General features: G+C 37.7%; 1 protein-coding gene across 3 annotated transcripts in view; it reads left to right on the top strand.

The window, feature by feature from the left end:
- The window catches only part of LOC136863216 (probable peptidoglycan muropeptide transporter SLC46), a 237,776-nt gene extending 214,828 nt beyond the window's left edge, over positions 1-22,948 (top strand). For 2 of the 3 annotated variants that reach the window (XM_068230478.1, XM_068230479.1), the window contains one exon: positions 21,999-22,947. In XM_068230478.1, coding sequence (XP_068086579.1) covers positions 21,999-22,449 — 451 coding nt within the window. In that variant the 3' untranslated portion in view covers positions 22,450-22,947. Of the gene's footprint in view, positions 1-21,998 lie in introns of all 3 variants that reach the window. The other variant, XM_067139588.2, reaches the window with a different exon arrangement.
- The last annotated feature ends 1,661 nt before the right edge of the window (positions 22,949-24,609 follow it).

Below are 24,609 nucleotides of genomic sequence, written 5' to 3'. Positions count from 1 at the left end.
GTTGCGGTTGGATTATTGGATTATTAAAATGAGTCTGAAACAAGAAAAGAATGAGTAAAATGGAGGATATTTTAAGGAGAAAACCTTGTAAAAATGTATGTTCGCGAGAATAAAGGATAATGGTGTTGATTACCTTATAGTCAATCGTGTCGTATTTGACGTCCTCCCTTATGTCGTGTCGTTAACTGACGGAGTCCTGTGTACATATGTAAGGCACTTGCGGTGGGCGGGGAATATCAGAAGGAGAGGTAAGTGAAGTGAGGAGAGCGGGTGAAATGTTGTGTAGGGTGGAGCTAACTGAGGAGTGTCGCTGTGATAGGCTAGGGGAAACGGAAGGAAAAGTAGGAGGAATATTGTGTAGGGTGGAGCTAATCAGAAGGAGGTGTGTTGGTTGTTTTTTGGGATCCGTTTTGATGGTTTTTCTAGATGAGTGTAATTTGGTAGCCTCTTGTAATAATATATTGATATTTTCCGTGATTTTGTTAATATTCTGGCTGGGATTTTGTTTCTGATCAATCTCAATATAGATATTTTCAAGAATATTCATTAATTTGCCTTTGTTTAACATTCGTAGAATGGTCAAGTCCCTTTCTATCGATGTAAAACTATGTCTATATTCGGTCATATGAAGACTCATGGCCGAGTATTTCCTATGTTTTTCAGCATTAATATGTTCTTGATATCTTACTAAGAAATTATGGCCTGTTTGTCCGATATAAGAATTGGCACAGTTTGAGAATTTAAGCCTATATATCCCAGAATTTAAATATTTGTTATTACTGGCAATGCTTTGATGATTGAAAATTAAACGTTGATTGTTGTTATTGGTGCGAAAAGCAATTTTAAAATTGAGTTTCTTAAAAATATTAGTAATCTGGTAAATATTCCCATTATTATAAATAAAAGTGGTGAAGTTTTTCTTTTATGTTCTTTTACCAGCTGCGTTTGAGGTTTGTTCTTCATTTTATTCATTAATCTATCTATGTAGTGTTTTGTGTATCCATTGCTTATCGCTATTTTGTAAATGAGATTAATTTCTTTCTCCAACATAAAGAAGAACCTTATCGCCGATTTTACTTCGTCACTTGGACACTGATTTGTTGAATTTTTAACCAACATGAATGAACATTTTATTTTATCATCATAACTATCATATGTGTTTTAAATTTTGTGCCATTTTGTCAAATCTTTTAGCTATTGTATCATCATTCTATCAATGTGTTTTAATTGTCTTGCCATTTTGTCAAAAAAAATTTAGCTGAAGATGTTTCATATTCGGAACGAAACATGTCCTAGAGATTAAGCTGGTTTATATTATGTAATTAATAAAACTATTATATAGAAATTGATAAGTATTGGAAGGTGGGAACCTAATAACTTAACCTTAGTTGTGTTGAGCCAATACGGGATAAAATATGAGATTTATAAGCTGTAATTTAGCCAACCAGGCAAAAAAAAATCAAATGCCTATTTGAACTTAAAGATTAAATTGTCAAAAATTGGCAAAGGCATAAATTTCCTAAAACAATGTTTACATCAAAAACTCGTTCCTAATTTTCTAAATTCAGTACAGAGAAAACCTTGTACAACAAAATGGCATAAAGCTACTCAAGGAAAAACTAACGACTTATGGATCAAAAATGAAATGAAATTCCTATACAGAAAAAAGTATTTTTTAAACTCTAAGTTATATAATGCTCATCTAGAACCTTCCTCCCTTATGGCCCATAATGAATGGGATTCCTTTTTGAAATAGGGTAATACTAAAATTCAAAACATCTTAGATAAGAAACAAGAAACCTTGAACAAAAACTTTACGGTCTTACTCTAAATCAAAAAAACTTAAATCAGTCAAAAGAATCCTCCATTAACATCGAACCCGATTCAACCTTTCACCCTCCAACTAAGAATCTAACTGATGTTGTTTTCGAGGACAAAGAGTTACAGATTATCAACAAATGACCCAAACATAATTGGTCTAATCCATTAAGCCAAAAGCAATACATAACAACCATTGCTGAAGTAGAACAAGTCATAGCTCAGCTTCCATTAGATCAACTTGAAACTAAATTCGAAGTTAAAAAGAAACTTCAAGAATTATTTAAAGATCAGAAAGTTAACACACCCCATTTACCTTCTACAGACATCAAAGGCTTAAAACAAAAAATAAAAGATAATGACCTCATAATCACAATGTGTCAGTTATTATGCATAAAAAAGAATACATAGAAAAAACCGAAGCATTTTTCTCAGATAATACTTTCACAAAAATTTAAAAAGACCAGACTAACTCTGTCCAAAGAAAACTAAAACAAATACTTAAAAACATTAATTTCATCCTTAATGAGAATGAAATATCAAGCCTAATTAATATGAATCCAAGACTACCAACAGCAAGAGCTTTGCCTAAGATACACAAACCTGACATACCCATAACACCAATCATTAACTTCAAAAACAGCCCCACCTACAAAACCTCCAAATTTATCAATAGCTTTCTAAAAAAGTACTATACTTTCCAAAGCAGAACTACAATCAATAATTCAATAGAATCTTGTAAAATTATTAAGAACACTAAATTAAAACCATCTTTCACCTTGAACTCATTCGACGTTACTAATATGTATTCTACGTTCCCCATGAAAGGAACTCTTAATATAATTAAGAACAACTTAAGAACACACAGGAAACTTAGTAACCATGAAATAGAAGAATTTATGTTACTCCTAGAATTTACACTTAACAATAATTACTTTTCCTTCAATAATGCAGTATATCAACAAAGTGGTCTCCCTATGGGATCTCCGTCAACTCGTTGGCTGAATGGTCAGCGTACTGGCCTTCGGTTCAGAGGGTCCCGGGTTCGATTCCCGGCTGGGTTGGGGATTTTAACCTTCATTGGTTAATTCCAGTGGCCCGAGTGCTGGGTGTCTGTCCCAACATCCCTGCAACTCACACACCACACATAACACTATCCTCCACCACAATAACACGCAGTTACCTACACATGGCAGATGCCGCCCACCCTCATCGGAGGGTCTGCTTTACAAGAGCTGCACTCGGCTAGAAATAGCCACACGAAATTAATTAATTAATGGGATCTCCAGTGTCAGGTATCCCTGCTGAAATATTCATGGATCACTTAGAAAAACATAAAATTTTAAATGACGAAAAAGGTATCATTATCTGGCTAAGGTTTGTTGATGACATCTTTGCAATTATAGATGAACAAATCAATAGTAGCACTAATTTATTAGACCAAATCAACAGTTTAGACCCTTTCATAAAATTTACATTAGAAACCGAGAACAACAAAATACTAAATTTCCTTGATTTAACAGTCGAAAGGAAAGAAAAAAAGTTGTCCTTTACAATATTTAGAAAACAGACTCAAACTATAAATACCATATGAAAAGATTTGTACCATCCCGAGGCACATAAAAGGAGTTGTTCCTTTTTAAACATGTTAAATAGAGCCTTTAACATTCCCTTGTCCGGTTAAGTAAATAAATTTCATTATTCGTCCATATTGAACCCAGTATCCACTTTATTCAATACATTAATGTTTTAATAAATTGTATTCCCTTGTCCAAAAATGATCTCCAAAAGGAAATTAATCTCATTTACAAAATAGTGATAAGCAATGGATACACAAAACACTACATAGATAGATTAATGAATAAAATGAAGAACAAACCTCAAACGCAGCTGGTAAAAGAACATAAAAAGAAAAACTTCACTACTTTTACTTATAATAATGGGAATATTTACCAGATTACTAATATTTTTAAGAAACTCAATTTTAAAATTGCTTTTCGCACCAATAACAACAATCAACATTTAATTTTCAATCATCAAAGCATTGCCAGTAATGACAAATATTTAAATTCCGGGATATATAGGCTTAAATGCTCAAATTGTGCCAATTCTTATATTGGACAAACAGGCCGTAATTTCTTAGTAAGATATCACGGCCGGATATCAAGATATCAAGAACATATTAATGCTGAAAAACATAGGAAATACTTGGCCATGAGTCTTCATATGACCGAATATAGACATAGTTTTACATCGATAGAAAGGGACTTGACCATTCTACGAACATTAAACAAAGGCAAATTAATGAATATTCTTGAAAATATCTATATTGAGATTGATCAGAAACAAAATCCCAGCCAGAATATTAACAAAATCACGGAAAATATCAATATATTATTAGAAGAGGCTACCAAATTACACTCATTTAGAAAAACCATCAAAAAGGATCCCAAAAAACAACCAACACACCTCCTTCCAATTAGCTCCACCCTACACAATATTCTCCCTACTTTTCCTTCCGTTTTTCCTAGCCTATCACAGCGACACTCCTCAGTTAGCTCCACCCTACACAACATTTCATCCGCTCTCCTCACTTCACTTACCTCTCCTTCTGATATTCCCCGCCCATTGCACGTGCCTTACATATGTACACAGGACTCCTTCAGTTAACGACACGGTGTAAGGGAGGACGTCAAATACAACACGATTGACTATAAGGTAATCAACTCCATTATTCTTTATTCTCGTGAACATACATTTTTACAAGGTTTTCTCCTTAAAATATCCTCCATTTTACTCATTCTTTTCTTGTTTCAGACTTATTTTAATAATCCAATAATCCAACCGCAACTCAACTTCAACTACGGTTGTTTTATCAAGAGTTCCCCCGATAACTATACGTTAAGAAAATCTTGTATATCTGTAATTTATCTTCAAGATGAACAAAATGTACATGACTCCAACATAAAGAAGAACCTTATCGCCGATTTTACTTCGTCACTTGGACACTGACTTGTTGAATTTTTAACCAACATGAATGAACATTTTATTTTATCATCATAACTATCATATGTGTTTTAATTTTCATGCCATTTTGTCAAATCTTTTAGCTATTGTATCATCATACTATCGATGTGCTTTAATTGTCTTTCCATTTTCCATTTTTCAGCTGAAGATGTTCCATAATCGGAACGAAACATGTCCTAGTGTTTAAGCTGGTTTATATTATGTAATTAATAAAACTATTGTATAGAAATTGATATTATTGGAAGGTGGGAACCTACTTATAACTTAACCTTAGTTGTGTTGAACCAATACAGGATAAAATATGAGATTTATAACCTAATGTATACCTTGCCGGAGGTACAGGGAATTTTGTACACCCTGGGTGTAATAGTGGGGACAATTTGTCCTTGCCTTTTACCCTAAATTCAAACCTTCATTATTGTAGAAGCCTTCCTCGTGAACAGTCGAGTTTTTCTTCTGAAGATGCAGAGCAATGTTCTCTGCGAAATGTAGAGACTTCATTGTTGGATGCGCTAGCGAGTGGTTGGCTGTTCCAAGAGCTCTCTATTATCTCAGTGATAAAGTAGTTAATAGCTGTAGAAATTTAGCAAATTTTGTGTGCGCGTGATACATTAAGTTCCACATATATTGGTGTTTAGTATTTGTTTGTAGTAATCTGTGATTTGTGGTATTTATTTATAATTTTCACACTGAGTAGTTCCGTAGGCATTAGCTAGATTACAACCTGCGTGAAAGAAGAAATATCCCTTCCTTTTTAATATTATTATTAAAATATCAGTTTGTTGATAAAATACTTACAAAGAGGGGATATTAAAATGAGTTTTAACTTTGGCAGCAGTTATATTAGTGCAGGCAACTGAGAGGGTATTTCAAATAGCAGTTCAACTGTTCCACCTATCATGAAGGTAATAACTTCTTTAAATAATATGACTGCTGTAAATTTTGTTAAAGAAAGGATATCAACAGAATTTACAGTACTTCACTGGCAAAATAATTAACAGTCCTTGTATTGTTATTGATTATTGTCACTCTTTGTTCAAATATTGGCATTGTTGGCCACAGTCTTGAACAAAGGGTGTAGTGTATCAAGAAAATATAAATAAAAATCAGCTGATCCTTGTATTCCAATCATTTGTAGTTCTGAGTAGGCAGTTAAAGTATCCGTAATTTATATTTCACACCCTTTTTCAGCATTTATGAGCAGTTAGCTAATAACAATCAAGTTCCTATATCCCAATAATTGCAATTCAAGTCCCTGGCGTAGATCTGACAGAAATATTTTTGAGAAATTATTGTAAGCAACCTCATATTTTTCAGCATTCAAGGACAATTTTATTCTCCGTCCCACGGAGTAGGGAAAATAATAGTAATCCACCATCTGTAATAATCACATAGCCACATTTCAGTTGAGAATTTTTTTTTTTTTTTTGCTACGGGCTTTACGTTGCACCGACACAGATAGGTCTTATGGCGACGACAGTTGAGAATTCTAGTGTAGATATGGTATATTAGATAGTACCTTGCCTGATATATTCGTGTGTATCTTTGTGCAAATGGCAGGTTTCATTTCTATTACAGCATAGTAGTATAAATATTGATAATATTGATCTGTCTACGCATTTAACTTTGTTGGTAATCCTTGAGTAGTTCTAGCAAATTGCTAACTTTAGGCCTAATCGGAATTTTCATTTCTATTTGTGCTTAGTAATAACCTATTGTAATTAGGATACATCTGAACATAGTTTTAAAATTATTGTAGTGTATTGTAGTAACTTAATAGGAATTAGAGTACTTATTCTATTATTTTGAGTAGTCTTGCAAATTTCAATCTTTAATTGTAATTTCCTTTTCTGTTTGTGCTTAGTAATAACCTGTTTTAATTAGAATACATCTGAATGTAGTTAAAAATTCTTGTAGTGTATTATAGTATCTTATTAAATTAGTGTGTTTATTCTATTACTGTGAAATATTTGTATAGTATCTGTTGTAACTCTCTTACTAGAATTCTGTTGTAGTAATTAGGGTAGAATTAACTGCAGTTTAGAATTGTGTAATTCTTGTGTATTATTTTCTGTTTACAGTAATTAACAGCAATTTTCATCCTGTTAGTGTGTTGTAGGAAAAAAAATCGTACAACTAAGTAGTATTGTAGTGTAGTAGTGATCTTTGTCGTGTGATCTTTGTGAACTATCCTAGATAATATTTCTTTCCTTTCATATTTATTTTGCACAGAATAAGTTATCTTATTTTTCCTTTTCATTATTCAGTAAAGAATGTGTAAGGAGTGCCAGTGTAGGAACTGTGGGTGTGGCCAAGCATTAAGGAGTACAGGATACAGTAGGTGTAAAAGAGGGATGGGAAGAAAAAAGGGGGAATTGTAGAAGACAGATGGTCTAATGTTTTAAGGGGAAGGAGAATGCAAGCAAAGGGCTCCATTCAGGATCAGAATTTAGGGCAGGTGTCTGTGAGAAATCGGTACGAGTCACTGCAGGCAGAGCAACCGAGGGAAGATGAGGAACAGGGAACTGTTGCTGAGAAGTGTGGAAGTAGGAGGAAGGGAAAAGGTAGGAAAGGGAAATGTGGAGTAGTGGATAGGAAAGGATAGGTGGAACAGGGTCATGGGATGGAGAAAAGGGAGCAGGAAGTAGCTTCAGCAGCTGTCAGAAAAGATAGGACTGACCAGGAAGGGAGAGGATCAAATGAGGTGGGTAGGGTTGAGGATCTTGTCATGGGGGATTCTATCGTTAGACATGTCGGGAAAGTGTGTGGAGGAAAGGGTAACAGGGTAGAGTGTTATCCAGGAATTAGGTTAAGGCAGATATTGAGGAAAGTAGAAGAGAAGGAGGAGGGAAAGGAGAAGGTGGTAGTGTTTCATGTTGGTACTCAAAACATAAGACAAGGCGGTATAAGTACCAACATAGTTGGGGATGTGTGGGACCTGGTAAATGGAGCACGGGTGTTTAAGGAAGTGGAGATTGTTATCAGTGGAATACTGTGTAGGAGGGATACTGACTGGAAGGTGATTGGGGGTTTAAATGAGACTATAGAGTGGGTATGTGGGAAACTGAGAGTGAGATTTCTAGATCCTAATGGGTGGGTAAGAGATAAGGATCTGCGCTCATTTGGCCTTCACTTAAACTGCAGTGGTACATATAAGTTAGGAAATTTGTTTAGAAGGGCTATAGGAAGGTACATTCAGGGAAACGGGTTGGCTTAGGGAGCGGTGATAAGGGAACGGGGAACTGGAAGTCAAGTAGGAATGATATAAAAATGTTAGTGGTGAACTGTAGAAGTACTGTAAAGAAAGGAATAGAATTAAGTAATTTAATAGATATACAGGGTGAAGCAAAATTCGCGCACTTCGGCATCACAGCGCGACTCCTCACATGCCAGCAATAAAAAAATGTCTCTCACAAAAGTTCGTCCTGCGAGTATATCCCGGAGAAAAATGATGTTGAGGAGTGGCAATCTGGCAACACTGAAACCACATGTAGGGTAACTACCTCTGTCAGCACGTATTAGTCATGCTATACAGTTGGTGCAGTGGACAGAGTTTTGGGTTAGCATGCAGGAGGTCGAAGGGTTGATCCTGGTTTGAGGCGTATTTTTTTTATTTCGAAAATGTAGTCCAGGACCGCCTCTGGGGTGTAGTGGTTAATGTGATTAGCTGCCACCACCGGAGGCCCGGGTTCGATTCCAGGCTCTGCCATGAAATTTGAAAAGTGGTACAAGGGCTGGAACGGGGTCCACTCAGCCTCGGGAGGTCAACTGAGTAGAGTTGGGTTCGATTCCCACCTCAACCATCCTGGAAGTGGTTTTCCGTATTTTCCCACTTCTCCTCCAGGCAAATGCCGGGATGGTACCTAACTTAAGGCCACGACCGCTTCCTTCCCTCTTCCTTGTCTATCCTTTCCAATCACCCCATCCCCCACCAAGGCCCCTGTTCAGCATAGCAGGTGAGACCGCCTGGGCGAGGTAATGGTCATCCTCCCCAGTTGTATCCTCCGACCCAATGTTTCACACTCCAGGACACTGCCCTTGAGGCGGTAGAGGTGGAATCCCTCACTGAGTCCGAGGGAAAAGCCAAACCTGGAGGGTAAGCAGATTAAGAAAGAAAGAAAATGTAGTCCAGGTGGTATGGTATCTGACATCTTAATAGTCAACAGCGATTGCAGCGGATGCTTTAGAAACCATTTGCAATTACATACTACGATCCTAGAAATTCATGAACATTCGTTTTCATTGGTCAACCTGGTCAAATTGGTGGGCGTGAATTTTTTCGCACCACTTCATATACTAGATGCATTACAGCGTGTTCAGCGTTACTAAATTTTGTAAATGTAGGATACATGTGACCTAAGAAACGGTGTCTTACTGTATTACAGCATGTAATGTCCGATGGAAAATAGCAAATAAAAAAGTGCGCCTCAACCCAGGATCGAACCCTCGACCTCCTGCATGCTAACCCAAAACGTTATCCACTGCACCAACTGTACAGTATTACTAATGTGTGCAGATAGAGGTAGTTACCCTACATGTAGTTACGGTGTTACCAGATTGCCACTCTTCAACGTTCCTTGTCTGCCGGAAATACCCGCAGGGCGAACTTTTGTGAGAGACATGTTTTTATTGCTGGCATGTGAGGAGTCGCGCTGCGACGCCCGAGCATGCGAATTTCCCTTTACCCTGTATACTTACCAGATATTGTAATAGGAGTTGAATCATGGCTGAGAAATGATATAACGGATGCAGAAATTTTCTCACGGAACTGGAGTGTGTATCGTAGAGATAAGATAGGAATGGTAGGAGGGGGAGTATTCATTCTGATGAAAAAAGAAAAGTTAAAGATGACAAACATGAAATTATAGGTGTAAGGCTCATCTCTAAAGATAATAGGCAAATTGATGTCTTTGGAGTGTACAGACTGGGAAAGGGTAGCACTAACCTTTATTCAGAATTATTTGATAAGATGTGGGAAATGATAAGGAAAGGAATGAGATTGTAGCAGGTGATCTCAATTTACCAAATGTCAATTGGGAAGGTAATGCGAATGACAGGAAGTATGACCAAGAAATGGCAAATAAGTTAATATGGGAAAGGCTGCTGATTCAGAAAGTGATGGAACCAACTAGCGGGAAGAATATTCTGTATGTGGTGCTGGTAAAACCAGATGAGCTCTATAGAGAAACCAAAGTAATAGATGGTACTAGTGATCACAAAGCTGTTTTTGTGTTAGTTAAAAATAAACATGAAAGAAAGGAAGATATAAAAATTAGGACTATTTGGCAGTACGATATGGCTGATAAAACAGTCATGAGGGAGTTAAAAAAAGTATGATCAGTGGAAAACAGTAAATAAAAGTGTAAACATACTGTGGGGTGGATTTAAAACAATTGTTGAGGAATGTGAAAATATGTTTGTACCTTTAAAGGTGGTAAGGGATGGTAAAGATCCACTACATTATAACAGAGACGTAAAGAGACTAAGAATAAGTGCAGGCTGGAAAGAAATAGAGTTAGAAATGACTGTGGAAGTAAGGGGAAATTGAAGGAACTTACTAGAAAATTGAATCTAGCATAGAAGTCAGCTAAGGATAACATGATGGCTAGCATAATTGGCGGTCATACAAATTTTAGTGAAAAGTGGAAGTGTATGTATAGGTACTTGGCAGAAACAGGTTCCAAGAAGGATATTACAGAAATCATTAATGAACAAGGGGAGTGTGTATGCGACGATCTTCAAAAGGCAGAAGATTTTTTTTTTTTGCTAGTGGCTTTACGTCGCACCGACACAGATAGGTCTTATGGCAACACACAGAAGTATTCAGTCAGCAGTATGTAAAGATTTTTGATTGCAAGGATAATGACCAGATAGAGGAGGTGACTAATACTAAAGAAGTATTAAAACTTACCTATGGCAACAATACCACTTACTCTAAGATACAAAAGTTGAAAACTAGAAAAGCAGCTGGAATTGATAAGGTTTTGGGGTATATACTAAAGACAATGGGTTGGGATATACTACCATATCTGAAGTACTTGTTTGATTATTGTTTGCATGAAGGAGCTACACCAAATGAATGGAGAGTTGCTATATTATCCCCTGTGTATAAAGGAAAGGGTGATAGACATAAAGCTGAAAATTACAGGCCGGTCAGTTTTACATTTACAGATCTCTGCACATGGTTATGAGGGTATTTAGGGGTTGTTGTAGTAGGGATGTAAAGGAGCGGGCATATAAGTCTTTGGTAAGACCCCAACTAGAGTATGGTTCCAGTGTATGGGACCCTCACCAGGATTACTTGATTCAAGAACTGGACAAAATCCAAAGAAAAGCAGCTTGAATTGTTCTGGGTGATTTCCGGCAAAAGAGTAGCATTAAAAAAAGTTGCAAAGTTTAGGCTGGGAAGACTTGGGAGAAAGGAGATGAGCTGCTCGACTAAGTGGTATGTTCACAATTAAGTATTTTTTATTTTCCACCTTGTCGATACATTAATTGTTTAAGGCAACTTGTTGGTTAAAAGTGGTACACGTTTCGTTTATTATCAACATCTTCAGCCACATAACACTGTTTAGATGAAAAATTCATATATTGACAAAGTATCAACACTTCCTTTTAACATAACATATTTAAATTAACATGAAATAAGTTAATTTTAAGGACACTTCCTATCAAGCATTGATACTTTGTCAATATATTGTATGAATTTTTCATCTAAACAGTGTTACGTGGCTGAAGATGTTGATAATATATGAAACATGTACTACTTTTAATCAATAAGTTGCCTTAAGGAATTAATGTATCGACATGGTGGAAAATAAAAAAATACTTAGTTGTGAATCCATTAAAGTGCAATGCGGACCATGAAGCTGATTTTATGTAAGTGGTATGTTCCAAGCTGTCAGTGGAGAGATGGCTAGGAATGACATCAGTAGACAAACAAGTTTGAGTGGTGTCTTTAAAAGTAGGAAAGATCACAATATGAAGATAAAATTGGAATTCAAGAGGACAAATTGGGGCAAATATTTGTTTATAGGAAGGGGATTTAAGGATTGGAATAGTTTCCCAAGGGAGAAGTTCAATAAATTTCCAATTTCTTTGCAATCATTTAAGAAAAGGCTAGGAAAACAACAGATAGGGAATCTGCCACCTGGGCGACTGCCCTAAATGCAGAACAGTAGTAATAATAATAATTTTGTGTGGCTATTTCTAGCTGAGTGCAGCCTTTGTAAGGCAGACCCTCCGATGAGGGTGGGCGGCATCTGCCATGTGTAGGTAACTGCATGTTATTGTGGTGGAGGATAGTGTTATGTGTTGTGTGTGAGTTGCAGGGATGTTGGTAACAGCACAAACACCCAGCCCCCGGGCTTGGAATTAACCAATGAAGATTAAAAACCCCGACTCGGCCGGGAATCGAACCCAGGACCCTCTGAACCGAAGGCCAGTACGCTGACCATTCAGCCAACGAGTCGGACCAGAACAGTAGTGACTGATAGGGATTGATTGAGTTTCACCTTGTTTCCTTGACATGGCATAAGCCCAAAAGCCACCATGTCTACAATATTGTTTATGTTGCGTAAACTTGTCAATGATTGTGAATTGGTGATGTTATGAACTAGTAAGAACAAATAATAATTATAGTAGCCCTCCACTGTCTTTAGAAACTTTTCTGTATTTATCTAAGCTGCTAATCATCTGTTACCTTCAACAACTGTGTCTGGACTGAAATCAGTTTCTTTGGTCTGGTCTACGTAGCTAAGAGTAGGCAGGGTGCAGGGAAATTCTGTAGGCACTAACTCTGTTCTGTGGATAGGAGTGGGGAAGTGCTGCTTCTTCATCTTATAATGTATATTTGTGTATTATAGAGTAAATGTAAGTTTATGATTTTGATGAAATAAAAGTATAGAATTTAATTAAAGAGTACATTATTAAGACATTATTTTTAGTAACAAATAATAACCTACTAAAACAACTTGAGTATTCTGCCCGAAGGCAGGTCCGAACCTCCGCAGAGGTGTTCCTGAGCCGGAGTTTACGTGCGGTAGGGTGGCCAGTTCCTTTCCGCTCCTCCATTCCCTTACCCCCACCAACAGCGCGCGGCAACCCACCCAACTCCTGACCACGCCCAATGTTGCTTAACTTCGGAGATCTCACGGGATCCAGTGTTTCAACACGGCTACGGCCATTGGCTGAGTTGTAAAGATGTTGCATAAATTCAGAGAATTCACTACAGATAAGAATATCCTAACCCACATTCCCCTAGCCTGCTGTGGGATTCATTCAAAGTTAATGCAAAACATGTGAAATGTTATTCTGTAGGCAATAACTCTGTTCCATGAAGAAGGGAAGGGAAGTAGAGGGGATGAGGAGAATGTTTTGGGTACTGACTCTGTTTACTGAAGGGGAGGGGGGAAGGAGAGTGCTGCTTCTTCATCTTGGAATTTTTTTTTAAAGCTTATATTTAGGGAGCAGAATCCTGGGGGATTCATTAAGCTCTAATGCAATAAGTGTGACATTTTTCTTTCTCTAAATTTATGCAGAGTCTTTGCAACTCAAAACCTTTCAGTAGGTTATTATTTATCACTAAAATATCTTTCAAGACACTCTTTAATTCAATTCTATGCTTTTATTTCATCAAAATCTTTATCTCACATTTACTCTCTATCCGGTTCCATGGCTAAATGGTTAGCGTGCTGCCCTTTGGTCACAGGGGTCCCAGGTTCGATTCCCGGCAGGGGAACTGGGTGTATGTGTCGTCTTTATCATTAGTTCATCCTCATCACGATGCGCAGGTGCCCTACGGCCGTTGAATCAAAAGACCTGCACCTGACGAGGCGAACATGTCCTTGGACAATCTCAGCACTAAAAGCCATACGCCATTTCACTTTCCAATACACAAAAATACATTATACACTGACTGACAGTGACAATGCAACACCAAGGAGGAGTGGTTCGAAAGGGATGAAAGTTGGGGAAAAAACAGAGACGGCACGGATGAATAATTGATGTTTATTTCAAACCGATATGCAGGTTACACAATGCGCACGGCATCGACTCAGTAGGATGTAGGACCACCGCGAGCGGCGATGCACGCAGAAACACGTCGAGGTACAGAGTCAATAAGAGTGTGGATGGTGTCCTGAGGGATGGTTCTCCATTCTCTGTCAACCATTTGCCACAGTTGGTCGTCCGTACGAGGCTAGGGCAGAGTTTGCAAACGGCGTCCAATGAGATCCCACACGTGTTCGATTGGTGAGAGATCCGGAGAGTACGCTGGCCACGGAAGCATCTGTACACCTCGTAGAGCCTGTTGGGAGATGCGAGCAGTGTGTGGGCGGGCATTATCCTGCTGAAACAGAGCATTGGGCAGCCCCTGAAGGTACGGGAGTGCCACCGACCGCAGCACATGCTGCACGTAGCGGTGGGCATTTAACGTGCCTTGAATACGCACTAGAGGTGACGTGGAATCATACGCAATAGCGCCCCAAACCTTGATGCCGCGTTGTCTAGCGGTAGGGCGCTCCACAGTTACTGCCGGATTTGACCTTTCTCCACGCCGACGCCACACTCGTCTGCGGTGACTATCACTGACAGAACAGAAGCGTGACTCATCGGAGAACACGACGTTCCGCCATTCCCTCATCCTAGTCGCTCTAGCCCGGCACCATGCCAGGCGTGCACGTCTATGCTGTGGAGTCAATGGTAGTCTTCTGAGCGGACGCCGGGAGTGCAGGCCTCCTTCAACCAATCGACGGGAAATTGTTCTGGTCGATATTGGAACAGCCAGGGTGTCTTGCACATGCTGAAGAATGGCGGTTGACGTGGCGTGCGGGGCTGCCACCGCTTGGCGGCGGATGCGCCGATCCTCGCGTGCTGACGTCACTCGGGCTGCGCCTGGACCCCTCGCACGTGCCACATGTCCCTGCGCCAACCATCGCACCGTAGACACATCCCTATGGGTATCGGCTGCGATTTGACGAAGCGACCAACCTGCCCTTCTCAGTCCGATCACCATACCCCTCGTAAAGTCGTCTGTCTGCTGGAAATGCCTCCGTTGACGGCGGCCTGGCATTCTTAGCTATACACGTGTCCTGTGGCACACGACAACACGTTCTACAATGACTGTCGGCTGAGAAATCACGGTACGAAGTGGGCCATTCGCCAACGCCGTGTCCCATTTATCGTTTGCTACGTGCGCAGCACAGCGGCGCATTTCACATCATGAGCATACCTCAGTGACGTCAGTCTACCCTGCAATTGGCATAAAGTTCTGACCACTCCTTCTTGGTGTTGCATTTGCTCTGTCAGTCAGTGTAAGATGAAGAAGCAGCACTTCCCCTCCCCTCTCCAAAGAACAGAGTTGTTTTGATTTTACATCCCACTAAGTATTTTTACGGTTTTTGGAGAGAAGAACATTGTCAACGCTAACAACATTCCCCTCAACCCCCAACCCGTCCTTCACCCCCTCCCCCTCTCCATAGAACAGAATTATTGCCTAAAGAATTTCCCTCACCTCCCTATCCCACTACTACTAGCAACCAAGACCAGATCAAAGAAGCTGGCTTCAGTCCAAATGCAGTTGCTGTAGGTAACAGATAATTAGCAGCTTAGGAAGTACAGAAAATTTCTAATCATTGACAAGTTTATGCAATGGAAATAATATTGTACATATATATGCATGATTTAAGGTGATTTGATAGAATCTGAGGATGTTTTAGCAGAATGAAACATGTTATTCTACGTTTAATAGTGCGTAATTTTTTTACATGCTGTCAGTGAAATTATTTTTGCTTCAAGCAAGAAGTTCTAGATTTTCATTGGCAGTGAAACTTATATTCTGTACTCATCATTTTGTCCAGAATTATGAAGGAGAAATCTGTCATTATTTAGAGTTACCTAGTATTCATATTTTGATGCCTATTCACCTCTCTTCACAAATTCGTCCTTTCCAAAATAGAAGTGGAGTCCAACCTTATCATCTTTGATAAAAGAATGTAATAAAATCCATTCATAAGAGTCTTGGGTACTATGAGAAACTCCAAGAGAATCAAAGTCATTCATCATACTAACACTCAGTTAAATTACATCTCCAGTCACACAATGAGATGCAATAACAACATAGTTACTTTCAATTTGTGCAAAATAACCTTAATACAATAGAAAAACTGGAGGAAATAGAATTGTAGATAGGTTTAAATATAGCCATTTTTTATTTGAAGGGAAGATACTAATGACATACAATGAGGTGAATTTTATTAAGTCGACAGGCTGTTTAAGTTACCGATATTCTACTGTACATCCCATGACGATGGAAAATCAACGTTTCTGAAGATGACATACCCGTTATCAAGAAATGTACAATTAGTAGTTATTTTTATATTCATTCAAAATGCCATGTGAGGAGTGAAGAATTTTTTTTTAAATAATACATTTCTTGAACACTGGCCTCCTGACTTGCTGATTGTAAATTGATGCTTTATTCCTATACATATTAACGACTATAGAAGACTCGTCATTAACTTGACAACTGAAAAAGGTGCCTGTCATCATTCCTAAGTGTCTTGTTAATAAATTATTCTAAATTCACTTCTTCTCCAACATCTGTTCCTATGACTTCTTGTAAATTTCATTACCGATTTTTTTTTTGCTGATGATGTTATACTTTATAGAGTAATAAATAAGTTACAGGATTGTGAGCGAGTGCAAAAAGACCTTAAATTTTTTTATGAGATGGACAGCTGACAACTGTATGATAATCAATGGAGTGAAAAGTCAGGTTGTAAGTTTCACAAAGAGGAAAAGTCCTCTCGGTGTTAATTGTAGTGTTGCTAGAGTGGAAGTGCCATGTGATGATCACTCTAAGTACTTAGGTGTAAATATAAGAAAATATCTTCACTGGGGTAATCATATTAATGGGATTATAAATAAAAGTTACAGATTTCTTCAAGTGATTATGAGAGTTATTTAAGGGTAGTAGTAAGGATGTAATGGAGAGGGCTTATAAGTCAATGGTCAATGGTGAGAGTATGGCTCCAGTGCATGAGACCCTCACCTGGTTTACTTACTGATTCAACAACTGGAAAATATCCAGAAGAAAGCATCATGATTTGTTCTGGGTGATTCCTGACAAGAGTAGTGTTATGAAAATGTTGCAAACTTCAGGCTGGGAAGACTAAGAATAAGGAAGAATAAGGAGACAAGCTGCTCGACTGTGGCAAGTGGTATGTTTTGAGCTGTCAGTGGAGAGGTGACTTGGAATGGTATTAGTAGTATACAGATAAACATGAATGTAGTTTTTAAAAGAACAAAAGATCAAAATAAGAGGGTAAAGTTGGAATCCAATGGGAAAAACTTGGAGCAAATATTTGTTTTTAAGAGGAGGAATTAGGGGTTGGAATCATTTACCAAGAGAGATTTTTGATAAATCATTTAAGAAAAGACTAGATAAACAACTGATAGAGAATCTGCCACATGGGCAACAACCCTAAATGTGGATCGGTGGTGATTTATTTATTGATATGAGCTGTAGGATAACTGTCTTATTTCCCTCTTTTGTCAATCAATTTGTCTTTCACTTCCATGTCCCCATGTCTATCATAGTCTGAATAACATCTTTGTTCCATATCTTGTTATGGATATTCATTTTTGCTAATCCCAAAGTGGTAGGGTGACCAACTCTAAATTTTCAAATGGAGGACAGACTCTTAATAAAAGGAGGACTTTTCATAAAAATGTTCTAAATATGGAGGACAAATGGAATTTTAATGTTTACATACAAAATTTATTATTACATACCTTATAAGTGTTATGTTGATGAAGATGCCGAAGTTGTAGCTACTTTATCCTGATACTTATCGACTGCACCCACTTTTGACAGCAAAGATGAATTATTTTCTTGTAATAAATAATTGTAAAACTCTCCACATGACATGTTATTAAAGTTGTACTTGCACTATTATAATACCCTTAACCGACTCGGTCAGCAAATGGTTTCTTTCTCCTGACCACTGTGTATTAATCAGGGAAAACACTCTTTCAACGGTTGCATTGCAACCTGGAATAGCAAAATAAAACTGACAAATTTTAAGCAGCTCACTAAATGTTTCGTCAGGGCTATATTTGAAAAACTCACACCACTGCTTATCTAATGTTGTATGTTTATCAATTTTGGAACTCCTAGTGTAATTCTGAACATTGCAAAATTGGTCAAAAGGTTTATAATCATCTACCTCCACGCCTTTAGATTGCAAATACTTGAGACAAGGAAGATGATCTTCAAACTGAATGAAGCTTCATCCATTGGAAACACTTAAATTCTTCCATCATAGGGTTACACCACTTTAACAGGTATTGAATGCTTGTTTCATAAAAACCAACAACATGTTCTACAAATTTAATGCATTCTCTTTCGAAGGGATTTCAGAGACTTTTTGACTTTAAGAGGTATGAATTTATTTTCCATCCTATCATTCTGTGTGGCCAGAGTTGAACCAAATATGTCACAAATTTCTGCTATATAGAGCGTTTCTTTTTCAATGTATGACATTTTCTTGTGAAAAGTGTGCATAGTGGAATGAACAAACCACAGGTATAGCTCAGAAAACTCATTTTCAAAAAAGGACCTAATTATAGCAGGAACAGAATTTGAAGGCTGAGAAAGAAAGTATGACTTTAGAGCTGCAAACAGTTTTAACATTCTTTCTACTGGAGGAAACAAATTTAACCACCTTATTTTGCTGTGACACAAAAGCTGTTCATAATTTATTTCAACGAACTCGCACAATTCTTTGAGTTGTGCAGTACAAATTGTATAGATATGGAAATAATTGAAGACTTTTAAAATTATACTCTCTACATCAACTGGCAGTACATCAGCACCTTGTTGCAAACAATTATGCAGTACATGTGCTGGGCATCCAACCCCGATTATATGTTAATTTAATTTACCTTTAAGTGCTGAAAATACGTTTTTGCCTTCCCTATGATTAACCCCTCCAAAGTTTACATTTGCATTGTCTCTACTAAAAGCGACGCATTTAGCAGAAATACTATGCTTCTTTAAAGTCTCGGAAACATAAGTGGATATTGTCTCTGAAGTTTCATTAGGACATGTTTTTAGTTTTAAGACTTTAGTTTGAATACCATTTTCTTTATATTCGAAATATTGTGTAGCAATAGGAAAAAGTTTCAAAGCCCCATGGTTGCTAGCATCAGTACCCACTCCAAACAAAGGAATACTTTATTCAATGTTTTAGTGATAATGTCAATGGAATGAGGGGCAATTATATTATTTATGATAGCTTCAGTTATGGTTCTAGCGCATGCTATTTTGTTAGCAATCTCAGAATCTGCAAACAGCACTTTATCCAACTTTGATTTGCAGTCCACAGACCTATATGACTGCTGGTGAGAAACAGTGTGATATGCCAATGTTGCCTCTGTTGCCCGAACTTTCCTGTCTAGTGGGGAATGTTCAATTGGGAAAAATGAATCAATATTACTGCTAGAAGAACTGCTTCTAATTGTTTTTCTATGCTTTTCACTAGCAATATGTCCCTCGAGATCACCTGCACCATTGTTTCAAACAGTTACATAACAGTCACAAATATAACATTTCGCATCACTTTCGTTACGTCCCTCTCTAAAACACGGGTACTTCTGTTTCAGTTTCTCCGAGAACTTACATCAAAATCTCTTTATTTGCAAATCAGGTGTCTACCTCGGTGGCAAATGGTACACTGAAATACATTATTGTCAAGCACTAAATATTAAATTAACAATAGAAGAAAATTTTCCTATAATACAACATTATACAATTTACGCTAAAATTTTTTTCTATTAAACACACAGCTCATCCTTATTAAATTTATATTGTTTACAAAATTCTATTTATAATATCTCCTGTATTACTTACAAATATAGTCAACTGATATACAGTACGTGGAATTACTTAAATGATACTATACAACTGGTATAAGATTAAAATTTACATTGCATTTGTTTACTTATTTTTTTTTAATTTTTACCCATTCTGGAACCTAAGTAGCATAACGACCTGCTGCGCCTTAACCAGAACCCCTTTTGCCACCACTTTTCAGAGTTCCTGAAGGGCCTTCACAGCTACCGTAGTGGTCCCAGGGCTCTCGAAGTCCCTACTGTATTTCACCCCTACAGGCAGTCCCCTACTTTGGCTGTCCAAACACCTTAGACCAGGGGTTGGAATTAATTTATTCACACACATTTTTTTATTTACAATAACCTGCACTGGTCGAATGCCCTCTAACACTTCATTTATTTTCTCTGTTGCTGTTTATTCTCTTCTTGAATATCGTACAGATTTTGGAAAAGGATCAAACACTACCCCTGCTAAACTGTTCCACTCCTTCACACCCTTCCCAATGAATGAAAATTTACCCTAATCGCTTCTGCTAAAATTCCTTCTAATTTTATATTTGTGGTCAGTCCTGCCATTATAATTATTTTCCAACTGAAGCCTCTCATGGATATCTCCCCATGCTTCTTCTCTTGTATAGGCTCTATATAATCCTATAAGTTTAGTTTTCTCCCTTCTCTTACTTAAAGTTTTCCACACAAGTTCCTTTAACATTTCTGATACACTACTCTTCCTCCTGAAGTCCCCTGTTACAAATCTTGCTGCTTTCCTCTGCACACTATCTATTTCTTTTATTAGGTGAGGATCCCAAACACTGTTTGCATATTCCAATAATGGACGAACCATACTTAAGTAACTTTTTTCTTTTAATTCTTTGTTGCATCCCTTAAGTAGCCTCATTATGACATGTAATGATCTGTATGCTTTCCCAACAATGTCATCAACATGACCCTTCCAGTGCAAATTACTTTCAAATCTCACACCTATTTGCACTTGCCATCTTTTGGGATAACTACCTCATCCAAAGTATATTCAAATTCAGTTTTAAAGCTCCTGTTTGTAAAAGTTGTAACAGTTGATTTGCCTCCATTAACCTTCATATTATTTTCTTCAACCCATTGTTGGATACGGTCAAGGTCCCTTTGTAATTCTGAACAATCCTCAATGTTATTTATTTCCCTATAAACAATTATGTCATCTGCATACAATCTTATTTTTGATGTTATATTGTTCCCTAAATCATTTGCGTATATTATGAAAAGTAATGGACCGATTATACTACCGTATGCAATTCCCTTCCAAACTTTCTCTTCCTGCAATACATTATTTCCTACTTGGACTTTCTGAACCCTTGAATTTAGAAATGTTTTTATCCAACGTGTAACCCTTACATCCAGTCCTATTCCCTCCAATTTCTTTAATAATATTCCATGTTCCACTCTATCAAAGGCTTTGGAAAGATCTATGGCTATGCAATCTAACTGACCTCCTGAATCCAATTGATCTGATATGTCCTTTTTTGTGCCTTGCCACTTTTGAGTGATGACATACTGATATTATTCAAATTTCATAATAAAATCACAAACACTCTACTCACTCAGAAGGTCCGAATCCAACTAGCACAAAAACAAAACTATGCAATACCGCAGCCAGCATTACTTGACTGATGAATCCCCGCCCCCGACCGAGCACGTTCAGATCACGTCGGGCAGTGTCACCACTTTGGTGACAGGCCCTTCAAACGGCTCTAACTTAAGATATGATTTATTATTAAGTGAGTAAATGACGTAGTCTGATAGGGGTATCCAGAATATGGACTGAGATAGAGGAAGTGCAACAAAAATAGCTTTGTAACAGAGATAACAATAGGAAACAGAATGACTAAGAATACAATATGCAAAAAGCCGGACATTTAATAGCAAATAATAAATGCCTGCCGGACGGAGGACAAGCATGAAAAAAGGAGGACACGTCCGGCAAATGCCGGATGGTTGGTCACCCTACAAAGTGGTAGTCAGAACATAATAGGGCCTACTATAATTTATAATGTAAAATTGTAACTTTTCTTGGAGACTTGACATTCTGAGGAGTATATGCAAAATTACTGAAAAGACTCCTAATACTGGAAGGCAAAGGAATCTACTATTCTTTTACTAATGGTTTAAAATCAAACATATCGACCATCAAAATTTAAAGAAATGTATGTGAAATTATTCTGTTATAAATCTTGTCCAAACTAATGTAATTTTATCCATTTCAGGATTCTTCGATCATCAATGAACACAAGAGCTCCAGTGAGTAGCCAAGAAACACAAAAGAGAGATACTGAAGATTCATTGAAGAAGAGAGTCCCAGTGTCTAGACAAGAAACACTAAAGAGGGATGCTGAAGATTCAATGAAGAAGAGAGTCCCAGTGTCTAGCCAAGAAACACCCAAGGGGGATGCTGAAGATGCAGTGACCAAGAGAGTCCCAGTGTCTAGCCAAGAGAGACCCAAGAGGGATTCTGAAAATTTAGTGAACAGAAGAGTCCCAGTGACTAGCCAAGAAAGACCTAAGAGGGATTCTGAAGATTTAGTGAACAGGAGAGGTCCAGAGTCTAGCCAAGAAACTCCCAAGAGAGATTTTGAAGATTCAGTGAACAAAAGAGTCCCAGAGTCTACCCAAGAAACACCCAAGAGGGACTCTAAAGATACCAACAACAAGCAGTGAAGGGGTTATGTTTCCTGCATGTATTGAGCCTAATACTTTGAACTAATGCTGTTTTCATTGAAAATGAAGGTTAATTGCAGCATGGTTCCTTCAGCTTTCATAAAGGAAGATGAAGGCTATTACAGAAGTTGAGAGAACAACTTCTGGGTGATGAAAGACATTAAGAACTATATCGCACTCACCAGAATAGGTTATGTACTGCTTAGAATCTTTTCTCATGGCACTGAGATGAAACTGGTGATAGGGGTGAATGATTGAAGATGGCAGAAGGGAAAATCATCAAGAATGTCTTTACTTTGAAACCAACATTTATAGCAGAAATTAATTTAAGAAAACCCTTCCCTTGTATTTAGTATTTTCCCCTTGTAACCTTGATCAGTAGCAAGTACAACTATTCCCTAATAAAGCTCCAAATTGGAGATAAATGGTACGTTATTTCTAAGCAATGCAGCACATGATGTTAGTAGATTGGTACATTTAATGTATTTTGATAGATTTAGAAAAGGCACATTCTAACATATTGTCTGGTGTAAAAAGGGGATTTTAATCACATCAGGTTAATTCCTCTGACTCATGGATTAGGTGTTTGTGCTTATCTCAATATACTCCTCATCGTATACACACAAAACCACCAACCACCACAGCATATGCAATATATGATTGTGTCAGGAAGGGCATCCAATAATAAAACAGGACCAAGTCCACACATGCAACACAGTTCACACCTGTGACCTCACCAGCATGTCAGAAAAGCAGAGGAAGAATAAGTATAAAAATAAATATCATAATAATACTAAGCTTATATTTATTGTTTTCCACAAAAACGCATAGCATAATATTGACGCCTCCAAGTATTAACATCAAAAGTCCAAAACTAGCCAAAACGAGTTACGATCATCACCGAAACTGTTTCTTTGGTATTCTTCCCCTTTATATAAATCATTTCTTCAACACCCCTAAACTTAGCAGCAATGATACACCTTAATATCGTCTCCTGGGAGAATGATAGCACAATTGATATCGTAACGATAGTTATGAAGTTTGCATAGAGAAGAGCCGTCGATATGTTCTCCAAATTATAGGAAAGGAGATTTTACTATAGTAGAACGTAGGGCTAGAACATAATCAAGTGTGAATTATTAAGTGAATGCAGAGCTCAATTGTTTGGAGATGTAAAGAAAGTTAAATGGTTACAACTGGGAGAAAGAGGCATTCAAGAGTAAACAAGGACAAGTGCACGAATGGAGAATACCAGTTAAAATAATAATAATCGCATGGCATTAGCTACCGTGTGCAGACATTTTAATTTGACACCATCTGGCTCTCTGCTCATCAATTTCGACATTCCATTTCACTCTAGGCCTAGATACTAGTTATAGACCGACTATGTGCACTCGTAAGAGATCCAGGGGGAAGAAAAAAAAAACACTGAAGTGGTGCAGAAATCATCTATTGGTTGAAACATAATCCTGAGAACAATCGCTTTCTGCTAAGATAAGTCACAAAACAAGTTACTGTACTAAGCTTACTAATACAGCCTTAATGATAGAATTATTGATTTCATTTTCCTGTACATATTTATTAGGGCCAATATGATGATGGTTGGTTTAACACATGGGTAACGGGCCCCGAGAAATCTTGTAGTACGCTCGCCAGCGGTAGGTGACGGGCCCCGAGAAATCTCGGTTTTTATTCACGACATTGTTTTCGGTCTTCCTGTGACATCTCTTGACCATATCTTGAACTATTTTGGACGTGCACATTGAGTAGAATAAATCGTAGATGTATATCTATGCACAATGTATATGGTTAGTTGACTCTAGCACAGAATGAAGTCAGTGATTCGGTCCTTTGCTTGCAAAACATCGCATGATATCTGTCACATAGCCCACCACAGCGCTTGCATACACATTCTTGTCCTGGAGAATGGAAACCTACTTTCTGGCATAATAGGTGGTGAAAACCATGTACTGCAAACCGAGTCTTCACATGTCTAAGGTCATAGTTTGGTTGTTTTCAATCTTGTATGATCATGGTGTCGGTGGCATAGAACTCTTCCCAATTTCTTCTCTCTTTGATGCAAGTTCCATCATGGTAGATTTGGATGCGGGTGTGGCTGGAAGTAGAAATTTTAGCCTTATTTCCTCTAAGTAGAATAGT

Source organism: Anabrus simplex, chromosome 1 (assembly GCF_040414725.1).
Source record: "Anabrus simplex isolate iqAnaSimp1 chromosome 1, ASM4041472v1, whole genome shotgun sequence".
Lineage (NCBI taxonomy): Eukaryota > Metazoa > Arthropoda > Insecta > Orthoptera > Tettigoniidae > Anabrus > Anabrus simplex.
This window is presented reverse-complemented; position numbering and strand designations above follow the sequence as displayed.